The following is a 26,945-nucleotide window of genomic DNA, read 5'->3' as shown; positions in this document are numbered from 1 at the left end:
ATAGTGTATTGCCAGTGCCAGGTCTGGAAAACAGAAACATGACTGAGATAATATGGCAGAACAGATTTTTAAAAAATCATGTGAATATAATAGAGTCAGTATTGCCAGAGTTCCAGCCCAACTTGGGTATCAGGGGAGACATCTAGAAGGACCTGGTATTTAATCTGAGTCCTGGAGGATGGGAAAGATTTAGAAAAGGTAAAATAGTTGCAAACAATGAAAGAACAGGGGGAAGATACAGAGTATAAATTTGATCCATTCAAAAACATGAACTGTCTATTCAGGGAAAGAGCAATTGAAAGATGAAAATAGTATAGTATAATTTGTAGTATTTGTTATTAGTTTGCAAGACTTAAAAAAAAAAAAAAACCTCTAGTGGCTGTTTACCAAATTGGCTTGGAAGATTGTGTTAGACGTTATTGAGAAATGGTATTTTTGTCCTTTGATGGTAGATCTCTGGTTCATTTTCCAATTTCTGAATGAGTTGAGAATATTGCAGAATATAGTCTATCTTTCACTGCTTTTCTTTAGCTTCAATTTTTCTCTCTGTTTAATTTATATACTTCCTCCTCCTATATTTGAAATGGGAGCTGGGGAAAACAGATAAAACTTTGGTAACAAAGAGAAGAGACAATGATACGTAAAAAGAAAGAAAATGATTTGGGGGTGGGGATGTGTTCTAGAAATGAATTAAAGATTCCCAGAAATATATTCTAGTTTTTCTGGGAAAAAGAGCAAAAGACAAACTAGGAAAGCGTGGGGAAAGTGTCAGAACAACAAGAAATCAAATGTAAATCTCCTGTTAGAAAAACAAACAAGCAAAAAACAACGCTAAACAACCTACACACATTGGATTTTTTCAAAGGATAACACAGTTACCCGTCCAGTGTTCATATGGCACAGCCCATTATCACAGGCAGCTGTGTGCCATGCTGTGCTGCTTGCAGCAGTTGGCAAGTTATGCAATGAGAAAGGAATGTGGCTTTTTGTTCAGTATGCCATGGGAGATATGAGAAGAGGAAACAGGATTGATACCAGAGCTGTGGGCTGGGGTTCTAACTTTCATTTAGGTGAAAGTTATTTAGAAAAATACTTCCAATTTGTTTTCTGGTGAAATGCAGTTTTGGTGATTGGAAGACTGTTTTATCAACAGAAACCATGATTTTCTCATTTCTGGCCAACCTCACTTGGAAGTCTTGATCCCTACCCCCAACTTCTCACCACCCAGAAACAAATCTGTCTCTTGTAAATATAACACAGTTGTGGCTCATTGCCCCTGCATTCTTTCTTACTTGGTTTTTGCCTGGAGAAGTGGGGAGCTCCCTCAGGGAAAGGCTAAATTTCTTATGAAATAGACCTGTAGGTCCTGCAGGTTCTGATATCAAGAGTCTGGGGTGTTTCAACCTTCTACTTGGATAGATGCTTAGGGGGCAGAATGCCAGTCAAAAATCTAGCAACTCCATCATTCTCCTGAAGCAAGTTGTAGTGACAAAGGGAACTTCACTGACTTTATAGAGAAGAATTGTACTCTGGATGGTAAGGGAAAATGTACCACACAAATTTCACTAAGACATAAGCTGCCAGAAGTTACTGAATGTAAGTTAGTTTCATAGTAATCATTTTATATTTATGAAAAACAGAAACAAATAAGAGCATTTTATGAAACGTTAAATGTCTTTGGTCTTACTAATTTGGCTTTCAGGTTGGCCTACTTTTTCTTCTTCTAAAGAAGATATTTTTGGAAGCATGGCTTATAAAGGTGCTTCATAAAACATGTACACCATTACTAGTTTAATGTATTTATATTATAGTCTGCTTAATATTTAATGAAAAATAATTTATTACACAGTTGTCAACTGCAGTGGTAAAGACTTAAATGTGTATAGTGCTTTACAGTTTACCAAAGACATTTGAATGTTTTCTTTAAGTCACAAAACCCTGTGAGGTAGGTATTCTCCTCATTTACAGGTGAGTAAAGTGAAGCTTAGGGATACTAAGTCCCCTGGCCACAATCATAAAGTTGATACTAAGAACAGTTATAAAAGTGACAGGGGGCTTGATAGTTGCTGTGCAAGGGCACTACACACATTAACTGGTGGAATCTTCACAAGAAGGCTCCTTCTCTTTTTATAGCTGAGGAAGTTATGAGGTTTACTAACTTGCCCTGGCCACATAAGAGCATAAACAGTGAGGAAAGATTTGAACCCAGGCAGCCTAGCTCCAAGCCCACACGTTGAACCATGCACATAGAATTTATTGGTCAGACCAGGACATTTTTTCCCCCTAGGGCAATTGATAAATAATTAAGAACTCAAGGACAAACCAGACACAAAGCTTAGAACCAGACACAAAGCTTAGAACCAGACACATGTGCCTGGTCATAGATAATGGAAATGTGTGTTATGGAGCAATAAAATCAGTAGTTTGCCATGACAATTTAGATGAAAGGTAAAGGGAGAGGCTTCCCAGAGGTCAGCATTATCTTCCACCATTTTACAAAAAAGGAAGATGAGGCTTGAGGTAATTAAGGAACTTTAACTTGTCTGACAACTAGCTGAAATGATTGAAAACCTTAATTTAAACATAGAGTCTGGAAAGATCATTGAACCTGCTTTGGTTTTTCTATGGTAAATTAATTTGATTTAAACAATATATGCCCAAATAACCATGGTAAATTATACATATACGTATACACATACGTATGTGTGTATGTGTATATATATATATATATATACACATAATTATTTAAGGAATGGCATTCGTCATTAAATTCTGAGACAGATTTTGACCTCCTAGTTAAATAATGAGTTTGAGAATGCTAATATATTCTGCTAATAAAAAAAGCCTGGCTGAATTTGAAGTGGGACTGCCACAAAGAACAGAGCTTGCGTTCCCAAATAATTATATGGAGCTGGGCCCCTTGGTGATAACATATTAAATAAAATTAGTAAAACTTTACTTAATATAATTAAAATTCTGAAGGTTAGATTTAACTTATCTAATTAAATCTAATATACTGGGAAAACACAGCTTACTTTATAAGTAATCAGGGCATTTGCAGATATATTGATTCTGAAGTTATTTATTTTTCTACTAGTTTAATAGTTAAAGTCTATGTCCAAAAAAATGTGTTTTGAGCTTACACCTCCAAGCTTGACTTAAATTGGCAAAACATAGTATAAACTTTAATTTTATCCATATATAATAAGCTGATCTATATCCAAAAATTTTTTTTTCCATTTCAAGCAGGTTCTTTCAGATCATATGATTTGCTTGATTTGAATTTGCAGGGTACATCTTAGCTCTCCATTTCACTTCTCCTATCTGAATCATCTTTTTCCCCCTTATTATCCCATGAGATTAGAACAAGGATCACTACTACATTGGTGAAGAAAAAAAAAACTTTTGCAGTAAGAACTATTTTCTATAAACAGCATTTGGCTATGTCATTGCTGGTTTGGAGAAAGGAAAAAATGATGTATTGAGATTGAGAGTTGGAAGTTCTTTTTTTGTTGTTTTGTTTTTAAAGTTTATTTATTTTGAGAGAGAGATAAAGAGAGGATGTGAGTGGAATGAGACAGAGAGAGAGGGAAAGAGAGAATCCCAAGCTGTCTCTATGCTGTCTGCATGGAGCCTGGCATGGGGCTTGATCTTACAAACCATCACGGCCTGAGCTGAGATCCAGAGTCAGAGGCTTAACCAACTGAGCACTCAGGTGCCCTGAGCGTTGGAAGTTCTAATGGAAGAGAAGGGCTCTGAATGTGTTTGACTGACTGATTTAGAGACATATAAGTTCCCAAGAGCCACCTATCCCACCCACTTACACTTTTCAGTGGCAAAAGAAATTAGTGATAAAATGGCAAAGATGAAAAACATTTCAGGGAGGTTATATGTACATTTGCTTTAGCAATACATTTCTTTTTAAAAAAAAATTTAACTTTTATTTATTTTGAGACAGAGAGACACAGAGCATGAACGGGGGGGGGGGGGCGGTCAGAGAGAGAGGGAGGCACAGAATCCGAAGCATGCTCCAGGCTCTGAGCTGTCAACACAGAGCCCGACGCGGGGCTCGAACCCACGAACCGTGAGATCATGACCTGAGCCGAAGTTGGATGCCCAACCAACAGAGCCACCCAGGCGCCCCAATACATTTCTAATATACATGTCTTAAATAGTATAAGAAATACAATAGGGTAATTGATCTAATCATCTAATCAGAGAGGTCAGAAAAGGTTTTTATTAGAAAATAAAAAGTAAGTTGCTATTTGAAGAAAGAGAGGAGTTAACTTTGGACTTGTGTAAGTGACAGAAGGTTCTAGGCAATTCTGTTTTCCTAGATCAGTGATCAAGAATGATCAAGGGTTTCACAACAGAATAGACCAGAGTAAGTTCAAGAAACTGAATCAGGGTTTAACTCAGAGGGTGTGGAGAGATGTATTTAGTCAAGATTCAGCTGAGTCTTGTAATACTGTGTGGCCTTTATCCTATGAGAATATCCTATCCTTTCCAATGAGAATCCATTGGAATGTTTTAAAAATAGTAGTGGTACAATCAGTTGTCTATTGCAAAGTATAAATTTCAGAGTCTGGACTAAAGGGGGTTAAATTCAAAGACGAAAGAAAGTCAGGAGACCAAGATAGTAATCCAAGCATGAGACAATGATAGGAGGCTGGAATGGTGGCTGCAGAGATAGGAAGAATTGAATGTACTATAGATAGAGTATGGAAGTAATAGGACTTGGTGGCATATTGAATATGAGAGAGGGAAAGCGTTAAAGCAAATTGTCAATGATAACACCTAGGGTTATAGCAAATGGCGTGTGGTGCAATGGTAGAAGGTTTATTTTGGAGATATATTCTTTGTTTTGTTTTAACCCCAGTAAATTTGAGGTAGTTTTGTGACATAGAAATGGAGACATGGAGTTGGAACTGGATAAACCTGTGGAGTCAGAGGAGCATTCTGAGATGAAGAGAAGAATCTGCAGATAATTTGCATCTAGGTCATAACTGATGCACTGAGCTAGAATGAGACATGTAGGAAGAAGGGGAGTAAAGAGAAATCCTTGACTAGATCTTGAAGGATTCCATTATTTAATAAGCTGGGTAGTGGATAATAAATCCTGTTGAGGAAATAAGGTTAATGTGGTGAGAGATGTAAGCAGAAAACCAGGAGAGCTGGATACAGAGAAATGGCTGAGGTTTCATGGAGGGTCTTGTTAACATTTACAGATTCTGCTAAGAGACCGCCTAGGACAAAAGTTAAGAACTCTCCTTTTGATGCAGTTCTACCAAGGTCACTGAGGACCCTGACATGGACAATATGGACAATGAGATAGGCTAATGAGGCAGGAGCTAGAATACAGTTGGCTGGAGACTGAATGGAAGACAAGGTAATGGAGAACACAGGTCTCCTCAGAGTTTGGGCAGTGAGGGTAGGACAGCGAGAGAGTTGACGAGAGTAGAATGTGGTTGGTTTGTTTTTTCAATGGCAGCTATTTATACAGAGTTGGAAGCTAATGGAATCCAAAAGTCAGGGAGAAGTTGATACACGAGAGAGAGAAGGGGTACAACATATAGTCAACTTTCTAAGACACTGGAAAATGGGAACCAAATCAAGAAAGTGATTGGTCTTAATGGAGCTATGCCATCTACTGTGTCCAAAGGACAGATTATGGTTTACGGTCAGATGCGGGTAGCCTTGTAGTTCGGTACATGGAAGATGAGAGAATTTTAGTCTGAATGTTTATATTTTCTCTTTATTTAGATGTAAGACCATCTTCTAGTGGGGAGGTAAGAATGTCAAAGGTTTGAGGCCAAGGGAGAAAGTTTAAAAACCTTGTACAAAATAAAAGGACGAGGCTATTAGAGGGGTTTGGGTGGAATGGCCAGGCAGCACTGAAGGCCTGAGTTTGCTGAATATGAATTTATGGAATCATTCTTCCCTGTGAATTATTTCTCAAGCTGTATGCTGCTCCTTGGGTTCAGGCACAGACAAGAGCAATTGCAGGTTTTAGCTAATATAGAGTGGAAGATGTGGGTTCTGGAGAAAAAGAGTCAAAGGTCTGAGAACCCTGGGTGGTGCATGGGTCAGCCCTTTGGAGCTTGAAATCACCCAGAATGATGGCAGAACATGGGAGAGAAGAAAGACTATTGAGCCTGGCTCTCAGGGGGACAGAGAAAAAAGAAATACAGGGGAAAGAAAGGGGATTCCGAAGAGTTTTGTAAATGGCAAAAATCAGTGAGAGAAGAGCATAATGTAGCTGAAATATATGAGCTTCAAAAAAAAAAAAAAAAAAAGAGGCGCTTGTCTTTTTACTTGCTTTTTTTTTTTAGCTAAAGAGTGGAGGGGAAAATGCCTGTAATAAGCACCAGTGAGCCAGGAGGGAAACCCTAGGCCCTACATCTGAGGTTCATGGGTGGAAGAGGAGCATGAATAAACGGCCACCACATGAGAAGCCTGCGAGGGAAGCAGGATTGTCAGGGGAAAACCAGGTTTCAGGCAAGGCAAAGACATACGGGTGTTTACAAAGCCATGGTTGCAGAGAACACAGCTGAAATGTGTGGATTTAGTCCCAGGCAAGACTTTCTTATAATATGAAGTTCCAAACTCCCTAGGCCACATTTATTTCAATTTATTCCACCTTTACTGCTCTAGGTGAACGCTTTGGACATCAGAAGACAGAAAAGTCCATGCATATCCAGCCACACTGTTAATTACTTGCTATAGGGGAGGCTGTTCACTTCTTATCCCAGCCCCAAGTTAAACACATAGTTGGGATAACGCTGGCAGAAGAAAAGAGCGGATTCTATTTTTGTGTACAAGAATAGCAATTCAAGTATGAAACCAGGATAACAATTAATAGAATTCATCATCTTAACCTTGATTTTTAGGATTCTGAATGGCGACAATGGGAACTCTTTGATAAGGTGTAGTATCATTACTTTAGGTGAAGAGAAACTGTCCTGACTTAGTGCAATTGGTATTGAAAAGCAAGATGTTCTCTGATGAGCGTGTTTATCAAGTACATCTGCAGTGTGATTTTGTACGCTCACTTGCAGCCCCTGTCATTCTTCTCCAGGCTCATTTAACATGATGAACTTGTTTGGTAAATCCTTCAGGTGGTGGGAGGATGGGAAGGGGAGGAAGCTTACTCTGGATCATAAAGTATAAGATACTGGCTTCTCTTACACTCCAGCTCTTCCTTCTCCCCCTCCTGGATCATCACGATTATTGGTAGGAAAGAAAATGATTGTCTAGGTGATGTGATTCTGGGAGACTGCTGATGAGTTGCTGAGAGCACCATAGATGTCTGATGTGACCTGAATTCTTGATTAGGGAGAGAAAAAAAAATGACAAGTTCTTTAACTTGTGTCTCAGGGAATGTCACTGAGTTCCACTGAATAACATCGTTCAGATGCATCTCTCCCACCATGATGGTCCATACTAACAATAGCAGCTTGCATCAGCTTGGTGCCATACCACATACTGGGCTCTCCTTTTTCAGAGTATACAATTGAGATTCAGGGATGTTAAATGATCAGCTCAAGATCACACAGCAAATTAGTGACAGAGCTTAAATTCTGGGCCAGATATTCCAGATGCCACATTCTTTACCAAAACACTCTAAAATAGCACCGTTCAGTATTATGAAAGCCACACCTGAAATTTTAAATCTTCTAGCAACTATAGCAAAAAGTACAAAGAAATGGGTAAAAATAATTTTAATAACATATTTTATTTATGTAACATGTCAAGAATATTATAATTTAACATACGGTCACTATTAAAATTTTATTGCTGTGATATTTTACATTTATTTTTCACACTAAATCTTCAAAATCCCATGTCTTTTACACTTTGAACACATTTCAGCTCAGATTAGCCACGTTTCAGGTACTCGATAGCCACAGAGGGCTAGCGGCTACCCTGTTGGACAGTGCAGCCCTAGCCTGTGTTTACGGAAACAGAGTTATCACAGGGTTTTATGGAGTTTATTGCAGGTTTTGTTTTGATACAAGTAGAAAGAGGCCTTCCTGAGCATACTGTTGGTCTCTGTGATATAATGTAATGCAAGGCTGGTAGTGCCTATCCTGCAGTCCCTTTCTCTGTGTGGCAGCCTTCTCTTCTAAAAGTGTGTGTGTGTGTAGCTGCACCTGGGTGGCTCAGTCGGTTAAGCATCAAACTCTCGGTTTCGGCTCAGGTCATAATCTCACAGTTTGTGGGATTGAGCCCCATGTCAGGCTCTGCACTGACAGTGTGGAGCCTGCTTAGGATTCTCTTTCTCCCTCTCTCTCAGCCTCTCCCTTGTTTGTGTGCTCTCTTTCTCTCTAAAAATAAATACCTTTTTTAAAATAAAAAATAAAAGTGTGTGTGCATGTTAATTTTCACAATGAATCTCCACAAAATAATGGAGTCCTTAAAAAGTACTTTATAATACAAAGTAAATGAAAGAAAGAGCCAGACTATTGCCAAGGTTAAGATATATATAGGTTTGTATCCCCTTAATGTTTTCACTTGGGTCATAATTTAATCTCTCTGGATTTATCTTTTTGTTTGTTACCTGCCCTTATACAATTTTTGAGAGGTCAAAACTAGATTATACATTTGATGAAATACTTGAGTAGTAGGAAATAATTGATGTGTTAGCTATTATTACATACCTATGTTCTTGTATGGTTACTGCCAGAGATCAGTATAATCAGAGTCACTTAACCATGAATACCAGAGCAAGGTACACATTTTGTGGAAATTAAAAAACAACTTTTCAAATAGCCCATATCTATTTGTGAACAGGTACCATTACATATTACTTAAATTTTGGTTGACTATTCTTAATGTGAGTAGTCAGTTACTTTTGTCTTCCTTGTACATGTTTTTTTTTTGAGATCTGTTGTGAGGGCCATCGAGTAGTGATGCCTCCAAATTTCTTCAGTATTTACCTTAAGGTTTGCAATTTGATGGGTAGAAAACAATTACATCCTTATATAAATGTTGTGAAATTATGGGTCATTTTTATGCTTTTAAGCATTTTATGCTTTTTTGGCTTTCCTCAGCCAAATAAAAAGTGTTTGAGGGTTATATAAACAAAATCATTGTCATCATCATCTAGGCATTTGTATGAACTAAAAGTAATTTTTATTATACATTTTCTTTAAAAACAATTCCTCTTATAAATTGTAGATTCATAGAAAATACTTGGTTCAGCAGCTTGTGATGCTGGATTTCAGTATACCAGCCTCTCATGTGTCCAGCACCAGGGTCCTAACAAACTGTTTCTGCTCTGTTTATGATACCTAATAAAGAGTAGTCAACCATGGTGATAGTACCATACAAGAGCATTGAAGTCATGCATAAATGTCTACCCATGTTGTTTTTAAAATTGAACAAACAGGTGGTTATTTCTCATTGATGGACAAGTCACTCCATATCCATAATTTCCCTTCATTCTCAGTCACTAGTCTATGGAAGATTTAAGGACATATCCATTTTCTTTTCCCTTTGAACTAACCTTATTTTTGTCTGCCCATTCTTGTGCAGAGGTTACTACATAATAATTGTGCCTTTGAAGAAATCTCGTGGGAAATTTATCAAGCCATGGGAGAGTCCAGATGAAATGGAATTAGATGAGGTAACTATGTGTTTGTTGGCTGTGTCCTTCATTAGTTATTTAATTTATTAAACATCCTCTTCCTCTATATGGAAGCAAGTCTAATCCAGATGCTGACTTTTGTATGGCTGGCTGGTCAGCTGGTTGGCTGGAAGGTTCAGTGCTATGGGTCTGATAACCTCCAGCGATCCCAGGAAAGAACATTTTGCTTTAATTAAAAGACATTTAGCTGAAATAAAGCTTACAACCTGTCTAATCTTTGTTGGCTTTAATATTTTGCCCCTTGCCCCTTGTAAAACATGATGCAAGGTGTAAAAGGTGAAGTGAATTGTCAGCAAAGACTTAATCATCATCGTTATCAATTCCAAGGTCTGCTTCATTAGTATAGTAGTAGCTGAAGCTATTACAAATGCTAAGTCGCAATTTGCACCAGAGTTCAACATTCGACCTACTACGCGTTCTTCACCAGTTTCTCACAGAATTGTGCTGGTTAGCACATGTTTGCCTTATTCTATATTTTGTAGAATTTCAGAATCAAAAATGCATTTAACTGCAGGGACAAACAAAACATATCATAAAATTTTGAGCCAAGCAAGAAATATAGAACAAAAATACAGAGCAAACACTAAATAGTATGATTTTAATTTTTGAAATCTTACAACAGTAGGTACATTTTAATTAGTACTCTTTTTGCTAAAAGAACATTTGTTTTTGGGTTTTTTTGGAAATTATTACATACCTAATATTACCTTATTTTATTTAGATGGGAAAACTGTGATCAGAAGTGTTAGGCCATATTCGTAGAGGGCCAAGCACGTTAATGGCTGCAATTCAGTCACATGCAGGAAAGACTGCTATTTTAACATGAGACTGGTTTGAATCACTTCAGAAGGCAAATTAAAAGGGCCCCACTTGGGAACATATAAGATTTTAATTTGTTGGGTTTATTTACAATAGACCCATCTTATAGCCAAACTTGTTATTTCCAGGTATTTTCTCTACCTTGAATTAGTGCAAACAGAGCAAGAGAAAGCAGAAATTTCTTAGCTGCATTACAGGGAAGTGGTGTTTATTTCATACATGTCAGCACTGAGGAGACTGTGATCTGACAGATAAAGGCCGTTAACTTCTTTTGGCAGACATATGTCCTCTCTAGACATATGGTTCATCATCACCGACTTCATTTATCTGAATTAAATTTGATCAAGTTCAGAACGGGAGATGAGTTCAAGGTTAGGACTATGCTTTTATGTCACTGCTTAATGATTAGATAAACATTGGAGGGGTGTAAAATGAGATACCATTTCAATAATGTCAAGTAATTTACGTTATATATTTTTTTGTTGTTGGTAAGGAAGGAACAAATTTGTTTTTCTATATTAGAGGAATAGTCTTGCTCCATCTGCATATGCAAAATGTCAGTTGGTCTTTTCTAAACATTTGAACAAGGCATGCACCTACTTGCAACTATCAGTTAATCTTGAGATTGTTATTACTATATTATTATTATTGCTTATTATTTTAATCAGCTTTTTAATAAATTACTGAATTCAATTGGAATTGGATTTAAAATGCAGACGTAACTTGTACAATCTATGAATGTTTCTTCCTGTTTAAAAAAAAAAGGAATTAAGATCCAATCCAAAAATGATGTCAAATACTTTTAAGTAATAAGCTTTCCTTAGAAGCAGAACCATTTGCTAGTAATAGGAAGCTGATTCTCTTTTTATAGCCAGGTTTTAACCTCCAAAATGCACAGCAATGCTAATGGATTAAAGTATAGAGCTATATGACATTGAACTTTCCTGCAATTAAATTCTATGGGTCTGTGCTGCTGATTCCCATAACAAAGGGTCATTTTAATCATCCCACAAGTTGTGGTGCATTAATCTGTATAATAGTTTGATAAAGAACATTTATTAATTCAAAATTTTGGGGTCAGGATGGGTTGTTTCCCACTTTTCTTACTGATATAATTGAGACCACATTGTAGAATTAATGGTGGAAGAAATAAGATATGCATTGACTGGAAAATGAAAATTATTTCTGATAAAAAACTGAATCCCTTGATATATCTTCTGGAATTACCTCCAATACATTTTGTAACTATTGTGTAGGGGAACAAATGAAAGTAGGCTATGGCCTCACTTTATGCTTACTCATCCAGTTTCTGATCCCTACAGACATTTTCCCCCCTATCATGGATAATAAAAGCATTGTTGTAATTTTATCTATAGCTTGGTACTGCCAGCTTTGACAATGCAGTGTTCCTCTCTTAAATGTATTTGACCAAGTGATTTTTTAGAAAGGCCTATAATTCAAATCATTGAAACTGTATCATTGAATCGAATGGTGGCCTAAGGGGATTTCTGCATGTATGCCTCACATCTAGGACCATAAAAAATGGAAAGAGGCTTCCTAAACAGAGTGACTCTCAATATTATCTTCTGAGCTCATTTATCCTTTGTGTGGGGATAATCTCCACATAATAAATTCATGTACTGGAACTTCTGTTGTCAAGGTCAGACTGGGCAGAGCAGACGTTGATAGTCAAACTGAATTTTGGACAGAATGACTCATAAAATATTAGTTATATTTTATTCAGGGCAGGATTTATAATATATCATAATTTTTTCATTGCATTGTAGTTCAAAGGCTTGCTGCTAAATAATGTGGTCATTTGTGGTTATAACTTCAACCTACTGGGCAACTTTGGTGTCATCTGAGCACACTTGACCAATTTAAAGAATAACACAGGAAGCGTCCTGCAGAGATTAGAGCAACCTACAGGGGCAGAGTTGATATTCCAGTTTTGACCTTAATGAATAGCTGCATTGGATCTAAGGAGCACCAAAAACCCAAATATTTTATTCTAAAGTGCTTTCCCTAAGTCTTCTAAAGAAACCTTAACAAAAGGTACTCATGGGGATGACAGTGATACAGATGAATTATGACAGTTTCATATATCTGAAATATGAATAAAATCAGGGTAGGGTTTGATCAGTGAAGTGGAAGAGGGGACACAGTCACATAAACAACTGTTGGTAAATGTTTCTGATTAACCAACTTCAAAAAGCTGTTCTGCTCATTTCCGGTACATTTGTCCTTCTTAAAGTAATGGTCCATCATTTATTGCATAGCAATAATAACCTTCATAATGACTCTTCCAGTATAATATTAAATATTTGGCATTAGAATTTTTAAAAAATAACATGTTAAAAGAATCTAGGTAAAGGAAATCTAAGTACATATTCATCTGCATTAATGAGAGCAGATTCACAAAAGTTGCATACGTTGAAGAATAGACTGAGTTAAAACAATTTAGGTTATCAATTTAGCTTAAATGTTGCATTTGTGTTTTCTTGATACTGTGCAACCATTAAGTGAACAAAAATATAGTTGAAAAAAATCTTTTACATGTAATTTCATTTTATTTCACCAGTTGATCAAATTATATATTGCCACTTTCTGTTATGCCTTAATTACCTCATTTATAAAATGGGAATAAAATAGTAACCTACTTTATAAGGTTTATTATAAGGAGCAAATTAACTGATAAATATTTAGGCTTCTGAGAACAGTGCTTGGCACTAAGTGCTTAATAAATATTAGCTATCATTGTCATTAGCATTATTATAAGTAAACCTAAACTTGACACAGGATTGAAAGATAGTACTAAGTTTTGGCCTTGTTTTATTACTACTTCATTGTTGCATAATTGATCAGCCTACCTGAATTTATCATCAGATAATCCACATTTGCCCACAGGTGATGCCCAGTCCATTGTGGTTTTTATTTATTTTATTTTTTTTAAATTTTTTTTTCAACGTTTATTTATTTTTGGGACAGAGAGAGACAGAGCATGAATGGGGGAGGGGCGGAGAGAGAGGGAGACACAGAATCTGAAACAGGCTCCAGGCTCTGAGCCATCAGCCCAGAACCTGACGCGGGGCTCGAACTCACGGACCGCGAGATCGTGACCTGGCTGAAGTCGGACGCTTAACCGACTGCGCCACCCAGGCGCCCCCATTGTGGTTTTTATAAAAGAGCTTACATTTCACATAATTTTAACTGTATCAATAAACTCAAATTTAAAGAAAATTAATTAGAGCATAATAACTTAAATTCAAAAATAACATTGGCACCGATTATCTATATAACCAAGAGTGTTCACATGTTTAAGTTACATGTTGACCAGCTGAGCACATTTACAAATCTTACGTAGGGAACCATCGGGTTTCTAATATAAGGATTTGATGTTTGCCATGTGTGGAGTCTGCAAATATTATTATCACAGAAGCCTGGCCTTGAAAGTGCCAGGGTCTCCTTTTGCTAAGCAGATATCACTACTTTGTTTTTTTTCTTTACCATTTCCATTTATGAAAACAAGAGTAGCAAATAATTTTGCCGTGATGTTTACATTAGTATCTTAATTTTATTTATTAAGCTGAAGACAAGTTTCATTCCAAAAAGGCATCGCAGACTGCTGTAAACATTTTTCCCCATTAAGCCCTGTGAAATACCAATATTCAATGGAAGAAGACAAAGCTAACTTCAACATCACTTGTCAAAAATGTCATAAAATATCATTAACATGAGTTGCTAATAAAAGGGTGAATGCAAAATAGGAATATCAAAACATGATTTCTCCTTTTTTTTTTTCTTTTAGAGATAATGAAAGATTTTTGTGTGCATGTGTGTGTTTGTTTTCCCTAGGGTAACACTGAACAATGCTTATCTACCCTGCCTATATCACCTAGGGGGATAATTCAACCTCCCCAAGGAGCTATCAGCCCCAGAAAAGTTAATGTCATGATAAATGTGAGGAATTGTAACCCAAATACATATTCAAGAAGCCGTCAAGCCAAAAATTGTTAAATGAGTGACAGTGTCTATTTAATATGTTAGTTAAAACTTGGTCATTGGATTCTATTCCTACTGATTTGAGGGAATTTGTATCATATAAATGATCTCATTACTCAAAACAACCTAAAATGGTACTAACTTCTCCGAAAATTGATCATATTTGATGGCTTTATCTGAGGTTACTATTTGTTTAATAAATAACAACAAATAAAGCCGGTATTCACAGGCTTTTCTGAATCAAGCTTTTTTTTTTTTTTTTTTTTTTTTTTTTTTTTTTTTTTTTTTTTCACTGAGACACTGTTGCCCTTTGAGAAGATTCCATTAGGGTGGACAGTGATATGAGGTCTCATTTTCCTGTGTGTATAGCTCGTGTTTTGCAATAGCAATCTAACACCTTACTTTAACAGCAAGACAAACATTTGAAAGATAGAGCTGAAAGTTAGTGATGCTGACATGGTACATGAAATGTGGACAAATTGTATTTGAGTTGTTCTCAGTCCTGAATTAATTTCTCCCATTAAACAGTCTTAGGTTATTGTTGTTTACATTTCTTTTTCTGTTTCCACTTTTTTTCCTTAAGCTGCTTAAAGAGATATCTAGGAAACGCAGAAGCATCCGTTATGGGAGAGAAGTTGAATTAAAGCCATATATTGCTGCTCACTTTGATGTCCTTCCCACTGAGTTCACCCTGGGGGATGACAAACATTATGGTGGATTTACAAACAAGCAACTCCAAAGTGGTCAAGAATATGTCTTCTTTGTGTTAGCTGTGATGGAACATGCAGAGTCTGTAAGTTAATTGTGCTGGCATCTCCTTCAGTACTCTTGTATATTTTCACCAGAATATGTCTATTTGGGGGATATGTAGATATATCTATCCTAATTCTCAAGAGCTATTATTAACTTAAATGGAGCAACAGGCTGCCTACTCTTTAAACATTGCTGAGTAATCTGCTTGGGATTTTGTTATAAACAAGGCTGTGTCTCTAATGACATGGAATTTAGCTGGACTTTGGGTATATGAAGTAATGAATTGATAGGACATGGTTCTTGAAACCGTGAGGGTGACACATATAGCTAGGAGTGTGATAGCCTTAACTGCTCAAAGTCTCCTTCCTCATCTCAGTTCATTTGATTGCAAGAGGAATGATCAAGTTCCACAGTTAAACATACTATATATTTCCAGGTATTGGAAATATTATGTCAATGTTGATTGAGGGTGATTATATTTTATTCTCCTATAACTGCCAGTGAGCCCATAATCTCTCCCTGGATTCACAGGGAAGGTCTGTCTAGGAAAAGACAAGGCAGCTTCTTTAATTAGAGCAATTTACCAATGACTTTATCAGGGAAAAGCCAAGAATGTTAGAAAATAATTCAATAAAACAGACAATTCCTAAGGTACTCTAAATAATGAGTTGTCTTCTTTTATGTAATTCATCTTGCTCTTATGTTGTTTTATGCTTCAGTTGCTGTGAATGTTAAAAAAAAAAAAAAGAGGAGAGAGAAGAAGAGAGAGGAAGAGAAATTGTAGATGTGAAGGGAGGGTGGATTTTGAAGTGGCAGGTTCACATTAACATTTAATATACATATTCTAATGGTGTCTTTCTAACAAGGGCCTAAAACTGACAGGCGTGGTAGCTCAGTGGAGCCAGTCACTTCCCATATATAAGAAGCGTGAGATATATCAAAGATTTCTGCACATCAGGTGTTAGCACATGCAATGGGGCTTCTCTTCAAATGGCTGAAGGAATTCCCCCTTGGAAAATCAAAACACAAAGGCAGCCTTTCTGCCTGGTTTACCTTTGTGCACAGAATGTCATTTGAAAACAAAGTGACGGGCTCCCTGGAATTTTAATGCACGGATATGCTTTCTCTTTTTAGTTGAAGGTTTTAAGGCGGAACATCAAGGGAATAGAATGTTGGAAATCATCTTTTTTCTTTCTTGTTCTTAATGACTTTTAGATATTTGAAGTAATTTTCTTTAAATAGCTCTTAAGATGTTTCAGAAAAGCCCATTCAGACCATTGAGGTAGATCAGAGAATTCGCTAAAGAAGAGAAACCTCAGCAGACCCTGCAGGCTGATGACACCACTGTCAGAGACTCTGGTTTTAATTCTCCGAGGTGTTTCTAGTGTTTAAATGCATTACCAGGAATGAAGAGTCTACCCCTTCCCTTAGTATGTCATTTCACTGTTTCATTAGGGCTTTTTCCAAATACATTATATGAATTGCCCCTTTTCTCCATCATCTTTCTCAACATTGCTCTTTATGTGCTGTGTATGTTTTCAGGCCTTCATCTACTAAGTAGATAAGACTTGTATCCAACTAGTGTAATGTTCGCACTGATTTAGTCACTTTGTAAGCCTCAAATTTTTATGACTAATTGTCGTTAAGCACCTAACCACTCCCCGGGTGGGCTGATAATTTTTACAGAGAAAATAACCACCCCCTACAACATGAGCTTTCCCCAGTCTCCTTTTGCCTCATTAAGAATATCAAAGGACTGGTTTAGAATGACCAAAGGCTATTACCCCCACACATTGAACAAATGCTGCTTTTCATCAGGTTGGTATCATTTTATGGTTTTCTTCTCCTTCCTTTTCTTTTTCACATGTCTCTGTATCCTGATTTGGGTTGGAAATCTGTGCGCTTTGGGAAAACCTCTGTTTAGATTTGTATCTTGGCTGACCAAGATGATTATCTCAAAGCCTCTTGGTAAAGAATTTGAAATCACAGAGTTTTGTTTACTTTTGTCTGCCAAACAGTTTGAGTGTGACCTACAAAATTGAAAGGGGAAAGTATAAACCAAAACAAGCAATTATACTTATATAAAGAATCATGTTTCTTCGATATTTAGTATCTTTGCCAAGTCCTTACACTGTACATATCTTTTTTTTAAGCTGCTTCTGAGAAGGTTGGAAATGTACTGAATTTTTATCTTATGACCCATTAGAAAATCTGAAAATATAGTCAATCCCTTTCCTAAGAATGGTGAGGAAAATGGGAAAGAAGAACAATATACAAGCATTTAGTGGGGCATATACCCTCCAGATTGACTACTACTCTTGTTGTACTTCAATTCAGAATATATGCCTTGAATTAATTTTTAATGTGGATTAAAAAATTAAATATACTTCCTAATCATGGAAAAATGAGACTATTCTCTCATGCCTTGATAATGTCAGCCATTTGAAAAGATGAACATTTTATTTTATTTAACAAAGATTTGCTAGGAACTCACTAAGTGCAAAGTTTTGTGCTAGCTGCTTTAAGTATCCAAACACAAATGGTATACAAATCCCTACCTTCCAGGAGTTTATAGTTTCATTAAAGAAAATAAGGCATATGCACAAAACAGAAAATGGAGTTTGATGAATACCATTAAAAAAGGAATAAAGGACAAATAAAAGAAATAAAGGACTACCTAATTTTTTTAAATTGTTTTTACCTATAGTTTGTGAAATGATTGATTATTTCCAGTTAAAGATAGTTAGCATCACTAGAAACCATAGGTAAGTGGAGCCTTGTAAAATAGTTGGATTTCAGGAGACAGATGTTGTGGAACTTTTGAGAGGGTTAAGAGAGAGAATAGAGCCATTGGGGAATAGTGGCAAGAAGCTCACTGTGATGGAAAATGTTGTATGTGGTACAGAAGTTGAAAACAAAATCATGGAGGCCCTCAAGATACATGCTAGGATGTGTAGGTTTTATTTAGGAATCACCAGAAAGCCTCCTGAAGGTTTAACAGCTGTGGTTTAGGATAATAACTCTAGCAGCAGTAGAGAATATTAGAGGAAGGAAGAAACTCTTGCTCTGGTTTGGATAGGCATGAATGTGGTCCCAAAAAAAACAGTACCCATGAGACTGGAAAGAGAGTAGATCGACCTAGAGGGTCATTGGCAAAATAAGATCAGTAGTTTTCATTCCTAAGTAGAGGGTGAGAAAAATTAGCAAGTTAGAAGGAGGGTATATCTAGGAATCAGGGGAATAACACATGTGATTCATATCTTGCAGGTAAATGTAGAAATCTCTCAAAACAATTGAAAATGAAGGTCTGGGACTTCCAGAGTTTCTGAGTTTAGGAACATTAATCAAGTAGTAATCTTCATAGAAGTTGGTAGTTAAAGCTAATAATGGCCTTGCCAGATAAGGGAGAGAAAGACTAGCAGAAAATAAAACTTAAGCATACTGACACAGGATGAATTCAGAGGTTGTCAGCTCAGCAGGACATGATCAGTTGGCAAGATTAGGATGGGACCAGTTGAGTACAGAATTAGGAGAACCAGTGTAGGGAGTTTTAAAGAAGGCTCAGTCAACTGTGCCAAATCTAGAAAAGATGTCTAGAAGGGACTGAATAATGACAATTAGATTTAGCAAATGAGATAACGGGACCAGTGGTGGTACTGGAGTGAGAAGAGATGAGGGTCTAGTGGCAGGAAAGGGGGTCAGCCGATGGCTATGGATTGGTCTCTGTTGGAAAAGGAAAAACTAGGACCCCTACATGTGGGCAGAGTCAAGAGAATACTAAGAGAGCCTTGAAATGGGACAGAACGAAATAGGATGTTATGAAAACAAAATCAATTCCTTCAGCAAGTATTATTTTTTCCCAGCTTCACTGAGGGAAATTTGAAATATATAATTTTATGTGTTTAAAGTGTAAAACATGATGTTTTGATACACATATACATTGTGGGATGATTGCCAAGAACAAGATAATCAGCGTATCTATCATCTCACATAACTCTGTGTGTGTGTGTGTGTGTGTGTGTGTGTGTGGTGAGGAATACTTAAGATCTACTCTCAGCAACTTCCAAGTACATAATACTGTATTATTAACTATGGTCACCATACAGTACATTAGGTCCTCAGAACTTCTTATAACTGAGGTTTTGTACCCTTTGACCTACAGGTCTCCATTTCTCCTTCCTGAAATACTGACATTTTCCCTGTAAATGTTTACCTTTTAAATTTGGTCTCCTTGACTGGGTGATAATGCTTTGGTGCTGGAGCTATAATATTTCTGTTGATTTTCACACAGCACATAACACCTTGGCACAATGTAAATACTCACTGAACATTTTATGAGCAGTTAATTGCTGGTACTTTGTACTTGGTAAGGTCATTTACTATGCCATCTATAGATCCCAATGAAGATGTGTCTGCAGACTAATTTATACCATCAAAAATGATTTTATTATAAAATACTTCACTCTGCAAGGAAATTTAGGTTGCAAGACCTCTTTACTTTTTCCTCTTTCCTCATCTCCCACCTCTTCTCTCATCCCTTTCCCTCCCTCCTTCTTTTACTGATGTTATTTCACACACTTAACATCAAATCCTAAGTTCTAAATTCTTGCTTCTTCTAATGCTAAAGATATACACTAGAAAGCCATTAGTTTATAAGTAACATAGACTCTGTTTTTCCTCAGAAGATGTATGCAACCAGTCCCTACTCTGACCCCGTTGTGTCAATGGATTTGGATCCACAGCCAATCACAGATGAAGAAGAAGGCTTGATCTGGGTTGTAGGTCCAGTCCTTGCAGTGGTCTTTATCATCTGCATTGTCATAGCTATCCTTCTTTATAAAAGGTAGGTTTGCCCAATATTTATATTACAATCTTGGTAATTCTTCTATGGAATTATGTGGCTGGTTGCTGTTAATGAAATACTTCAGTGTAGCACCCGTAATCACTGCAAAATGCTTTCATTAGATTAGAACAAAATGTAAAGATTGCACTTTTTAAAATCTCATTCAGTGTGTGATATAGATTTTGTTGCCCAGCATTCATGGATCCTAGCCTCAGTCTTCTCAGCTACTTTATGCATTAGGAGCACTTTGTTGGCTTTTGAAACATGAGTACATTCATAGGCAGATAATTCCAAGCTTGTATTTAATTGCTTTAGATGATTAATTACTCTTTTTTTTTTTGCTCTTTGGGATTCAAATGAATTTTATTTTTTCTAATTTACTTTTTCTTTTTTATTTTAATATATGTATTGTCAAGTTAGCTAACATACAGTGTATACAGTGTGCTTTTGTTTTGGGGGGTAGATTCCTGTGGATTAATTGTTCAATTTCAACATGGTTTTACAAATAATATTACAAATTTGCACATTTATGTCCATTTCATAAGTCTAATGGGCACCTGAGCTAAAATTTTTTCCTGTAGCTATTTCTCAAAACCCTGAAAGTTGCTAAAAGTTAAAGATAAAACAAGGAAAAATAAGGAAGAGAATGAATTTTTTTTCTTCTGTTTTCTATAACCTTTGTTCCAATAGTTAATTCTCAATTGTATCCAATAAGGAATGTGAGGTACCATTTTCCTTTAAAAAATTAAAAGTAAAACCTCAGTCCTTCTACTCCCAAGTACTGATCTGATTTAGTGTCTTTTCACTACAATTAGGATGCAAAGAATCCACATCTACTCCATAGTTTCTGATCTTCCACTCTTTTTCAATTCTATTTCTGCCTCTATTACGGTAACCAAGATTTTTTTTCCCCTAGTCATTGCCTAGTCAGTTGCAAAGAGGACATTAGTAATTATTTCCCTAAATCCTTCCAGACTTAAAAAATATGTAATACCTGGGTGCCTGGGTGGCTCCAACTTGGGTTAAGCGTCCAACTTGGCTCGGGTCATGATCTCGCGGTTTGTGAGTTCCAGCCCAACATTGGGCTCTGCACTGACAGCAGGGAGCCAGGAGCCAGGAGCCGGGAGCCAGAGCCTGGAGCCTGCTTCAGATTCTGTGTCTCCTCCTCTCTCTGCCCCTCCCCCTCTTGTGCTCTATCAAAAATAAATAAATGTTAAAAAATTAATAAATATATATAATAACAAAATAATAAAATGGTAAGTATTAACATATATAATGCAAACTCATAAACATGTAGACTGACTAAATTCTAAATTATCTTCCTTTGTGTCACTTTTTATTTTTTTCCAATCCCAATTTTATTTTTATGAAACTTTAATCTATGTTCCCATTTTTCTTTGTGGTGTATCACCTTTAAGAACTCTCCTGTGAAGATGACCACTTCCCTGTACTATAAAGTAGTCCCTCTGTCTCTCTCCCTCTCTTTCTCCCCTCTCATAACCTTGACTTGCAAAATCAAATGAGAATGTCTTCATTTTGATTCTTGCTGACATACTTAATCTGATAATCTTACTTCCATTATATCTTTATCCTATTTATCTGGCTCCCTTCACTGGGTTTACATTAATTATTTCTACCTTTATTCTTCTGTTAAGTATGTTCTTATGTTCCTGGAATAATCTTTTTTTTTTTATAACCTCTTCTCAACTCAAAAAAATATCCTTCAAGACACTTGTCCTTTGCAACTTTCTCTTATGAGACTGTATTCTATTTCAGTGTGAAGAGAGCATTGAAAAGAAAAAAACTAAACTAAAGAAAACTAAAGAAATTCATAACCATAACCTATTAAATTGCCTATTCTATTTTAGAGTTAGAAAGAAAGAAAGAAATACTCATCATTATTTTGTTTCCTGATCATTGCCATCACTCCGTTATCCATGCTATAAAATAGCTTAAAAGACAGGTAACTGAAGGCCAATCTCTCCTCATAGATAATGGTTTCAGTCTCTCCATTCCAATCCATATTGTATCAGTGTATATTTAATTGCCTCTCTTGTGTAAGAAGTAAGCACAGAGAGCACAAGGTACCCACATGCCCTGAACAATAACATCCTGAGTGAGTCCAAACAGGAACTGGTATCCTTTGCTGCTCATGTGCTATACTTATTACCAGAAGATAATACAATAATAAAAGATTAAAAGTAGAATTATCATTGCTTTCTGTGATATTTATTTAGGTGGCTAAATCTTACTGTAAGAGTCAGATCAGAAAGTGCTTGTTTATGGTTGCATTTCTAGATCATGGCACATGACATTTTGTGATTATTCAAAATGGACAAAATGCTTGCCTTATTTTTTTTAAGTTGTGTTTCATTCTGCTATATCTGACTATCATTATCATGTCACTTAACAGAAATGTGCAGGGCATTTGTGAGTTATGTAAATATGAAGAAATAGGATTATAACCTTGATAATTTTTTAAAGATCTGTAATTAACTGTTTGCGCATGTGCATGTGCTTGAAGAAAAATTCAACTCAGTTATATATTTTTTTATAATCCTTCAAAAAAAGGCATCACATTTAAAGATTTTATGACTCTGTTAAAATAGAGTTGCATTTTAGTGTGTGCATATGTAAGCATCGTCTAATGCAATTGTTGGGAAATGCATACATCCTCGAATGCCAAGTATATTTAGCTAACCATCTGAAGGCCCATGAAGCGTTTCTGAAATAGAAATGCTTGCTTCAGCAGTAAAGAACATTCCTGACTTGAAATTCAAGTAGACCCAACAATGTCCTTCTTGATTATCATGAGGCAGTTCAAGAGGAAATCTTCTGCAGGCAATGAATAGTGTCTTTTATAGCTTGGATTCTGAACAAAGTTAATTATATAATAAATACTTCATCCCTCTTTTCGGCTGCCTTTCATTTTACACATAGGTTGTTGGTAATGACTCAGAATTGAATATACAATTATTATCATTATTATTATTAAATATTATCAACTCATATTATCTTGATAATCCCACCTAATCACATACACTTGCTTACAAAACTACTTGCCTTAAGAGTAGGTCTATAGCTATGGATGGTTTGTTCATATAAAGAAGAATATTTTATAGATCTGTGTGAGAAGACTGAGACTTATTCCTATTAATTATATTAATGTGGAACCATTACACTATTTTATCTCACATTGTATTTATTTTACTTTATTTTTAATCTAGTAATTTGTAAACCTATAATACATTGATAATCAATGACAAAACAACATCAACTGAGGCTTTGTAAGGACCCTACAATACCCACTGAACCATCAGAAAATTAAAATATATTTGGTAGGTCTTTAGTGTTATGGATTATTTTGCCCTATTTTTTTTATTTTGTTGTCTATATGTGATATATGCAATATTTCAAAATGTAAATTACAGAGATAAGATGGTATCAATGTTTAAAAAAACACTAATCAGAAAATCTGGAATCAGGAAACTTAAGTTCCAGCTCTGTGAGTAGGTAGCTAATTGTGATAGAAAGTCATGCTAACACTCTGGGCCTCAGTTTCCTCATTTATAAAGTAAGTGGGTAGACTAGATAATTGGACCTTTTAATAATGCTCTATAATCTGAGAACCTAAAACACCACCTAATAGTTCTATTGCTATATTATTTCTGCCTCCAGTATGTGTATGTTTTTTTTTTTTTAATATGACTCCAGGTTGCCCTTCATTCATCCACCCCACAAAAAAAGAAAAGAAAAGAAAAAGCAAATGAACACTCTTAGATCTCCCTCTACCCTGTACACTTGTTACATGTGTAAGGCTTTTTAGTTATTAGTGTTAGAACAGTCCGGGAATTACTTATATAGAAGATACTTAAAATGTTAACCTGACTCTATGGAAAAGCATTTCAAGATGAATGAGGAGTATTTACTATGTACCATGGAAAAAAAGAAAATATGGATTAGGAGTTTGTAAAGATCTCAGGCACTATCTAGACAAAACTAATATCCTTAAATAGAAATAGTCTAACCTAAATAGATACTATAGACCAAGGAAATCTTTTCTATTCCCACCTGAAGATGTTCACGTATGAAGGCCATGGAATAGATGAGACTAAAACACAGGCCTTAGCTTTTCAAGCTTTTCCTGTAGATCCAAGATTGCTCTCTGTGGTCTGTGCTTTGTTAGTCTTCTCTTTTTGTATCAAATTTACATATTTCCAAGATGTAATCAAAGAAAGAAATACAAATCAGGATATTTTGAAATGCTATGGAGGTATATGCTGCCATGCCCAACCACACTGGACAATTGATTGTCCAATTGTTTCTGCCTTCTGGCCTTTGAGTAGATCCTTCCATATACCTGAAACACCTTTCCTCTGTCTCCCCAGCCTCTCCTCTTGGCCTGACTGACTCTAAAACATCCTTTAGTAGTAAACTAACATGCCCACCTAAACAAAAAGCTTTTCTGGGTGCCTCCTTCTTGCTCTATTCTCTCTACCAGTTCAGGCTGCCCTAGGGTTCTATTGTCTATGCTGTTAAAGCACTTTCCACTTATCTAATGTTACAGAACCTACCACATTACTAGATTTTCCCATTTTCTTGTCTTTCTTGCCACCTCTAAACTAGAGGTCAAGGATGCTGTCATTTCCTCACACTTAGCCCTTATGCCTAGTAAAGTGCATGGCACAGAGGAATATTGAGTAATCAAATTTATACAAATCAATGGCATTAAACAAATTCCAAACTCAATCCCCTCCACTTATTTACTCCATCATGCAATATCACCTTCATCTTGACTGGCAAGAGCTTTAATAAAATCCTCAGCCTATAATTTAAATTTATAAGCTTCCAAAGCCTTCAAACTTAGATACTTGCACCAAATATGTACCAGGGTGTGTGGTGAGTCTGACATTTCTGTGGAAGAGGGAGTGAATCACACACTAGCTATGCATTTGTTCATCAGATTATTTAACATTTTAATATAAAAAACTGATAATTCACTAAGTAGTTCTCTTCCATCCAAAGAAACAGATTATCCTATGATGATTCACTAAAGATCTCCTTGATTAAAAACAAGGAAGTTAGAAACATATAGACATAGGATTTTTAAGACCCACAACACTAGGTAAATCATTTTAAAATTAAGAATAAAAAAACAGTATTTTTGATATCATTTTCATTATTCACCTTGTATGTGTGTGTTTGTAAAATTTAAATGTGGGTTTTGTATTTTTGAAAGGAGATAGACTGGATTATCTCTAAGCTAGATACTTTAGCAACTTGGGTATATATTTCATTGACATTCAGGTAGACTCAGTTCTCTATTTTGCATTTGAGAACTCATTAAAAACTCTGAAATTTGCCTCACTGTTGAGATTGTTCAGATTAATTCTTTTCAGGTAATAGTTATGCTCTCTGCATAAAGAACATAGTTATCTAAACAATCTACATATTATCACATGAGCATGAGTTAGATGTGTTCACAGACAGGAGCACCTCTTTGACTGGGAAAATATCTGTCATGTCAATGGCTGGTAATAAAATACTTTCAAGATTAGCCCAGTGATATATATGGGTCATGCTCTGTAGATTTATAATGATGAGTATTACTTTTCCCAAAACTGAAAATGTATTTGATCTTTTATTGGAGAAAAGATTTATAATAACCTTACTCGTCAAAAGGAGTTTGAAGAAATCATTTTTGCCACTTTATTACCTCATAGTGTATTCTACCATTGTGCACATTTTTGTGCAGTTCAGTGGATTTGCAGATACCTTATATCATTAAAGAAATAACACACCTCTTAAGACTTTGTTTTAGATGAACACATTTCTTACATGGAATTATGTTGTATTTCCATTAAGTACATTAGTAGTTTCCTCATGGCATGTTTTATAAAAGTCAGATTATATCTCTATCATCACTTTCTGGGATATAATTAATTGTGGCAATATTTTGTACCTTGGTGGATATAAGCGAATGTGACATTAACATGTGCACAAAATGCTTTACTTAGCTACGTACCCTCATATCCTCCATTCAACTCATAATTAGAGTCCTTTAAATGTTTTGATACACTGTCATTTCCTAATGTGTGTCAGTTAATGTGCCCTGCTTATGAGCAGTTTTTCTTAAATCTTCGTTGTCATAGTTACTCTTGTTACCATTGGCCAACTAACATTGAGCCTTTCTTTTTCTTTTTTTGCTGCATTAAAATGGAGCAGTAAACCTGACAGGTGAGGAATAGAGAACAAACCCCATTTAATGCTCAGTAAGACACTGGTAGCCATTGGAAGTATTGAGGGGGTGAGGGTGGAGGTTGGATATAAAAGGTGTCACCTGGCAGGTGGAAGATGGACAAAGCCTAGATATATAAAATATTAAAATATTGGTACTGAAATGATTCTGAGGGAAATAAATTAGTTTGTCTATATAAATATAAATAACAAATTATCTTTATGTAAAGCCAAATTTAGAAGGTAATGAAACCAGTCTGCATTTTGTATGAGCATTTGTATGTGTTAATGTGTCTACAGAAAAGAAATGTGAGGTGTTCCATTAAGACATTTGTTTTGTTTTGTTTGTTTTTACTTAAGATTGGCTTTTAAGTTTGATGTGAGGTCACCTCCTAATACAAGAGCACTAATGGCATTTTAATATCCTGTAAATATTGACGGCCATGCATTTGTGAAAATTCTGACATCATTCCAAATTATTTCCATGCTTTCCAGACTCAAATAATAACAGCAGCAGCAGCAATAGTAGTAGTAGTAGGAATAATAATAATAATAGCACTAGCTATCTGTGTGATTATTGAAGGACTGGTCCAATCAAACCTACTTTTCTAACATATCTATATGTATATCTATCTTCATATC

At 35.9% G+C, this 26,945-nt stretch overlaps 1 protein-coding gene across 1 annotated transcript in view; it reads left to right on the top strand.

Annotated features, from left to right (window-relative positions):
- Nucleotides 1–26,945, top strand: part of PTPRD (protein tyrosine phosphatase receptor type D) — a 318,572-nt gene that overhangs the window by 166,494 nt on the left and 125,133 nt on the right. The window contains exons 20-23 of the mRNA XM_047096382.1: nucleotides 9,538–9,628; nucleotides 15,054–15,263; nucleotides 19,906–20,066; nucleotides 26,289–26,303. Coding sequence (XP_046952338.1) covers nucleotides 9,538–9,628; nucleotides 15,054–15,263; nucleotides 19,906–20,066; nucleotides 26,289–26,303 — 477 coding nt within the window. The remainder of the gene's footprint in view (nucleotides 1–9,537; nucleotides 9,629–15,053; nucleotides 15,264–19,905; nucleotides 20,067–26,288; nucleotides 26,304–26,945) is intronic.

This window comes from Lynx rufus, unplaced genomic scaffold (genome assembly GCF_022079265.1).
Source record: "Lynx rufus isolate CCGP_SWC_20201006 ecotype Redwood Valley unplaced genomic scaffold, mLynRuf1.p SCAF_10, whole genome shotgun sequence".
NCBI classification, from domain to species: Eukaryota; Metazoa; Chordata; class Mammalia; order Carnivora; family Felidae; genus Lynx; species Lynx rufus.
Note: the sequence above shows the minus strand (reverse complement) of the source record. Positions and strands in the feature narration are given on the sequence as shown.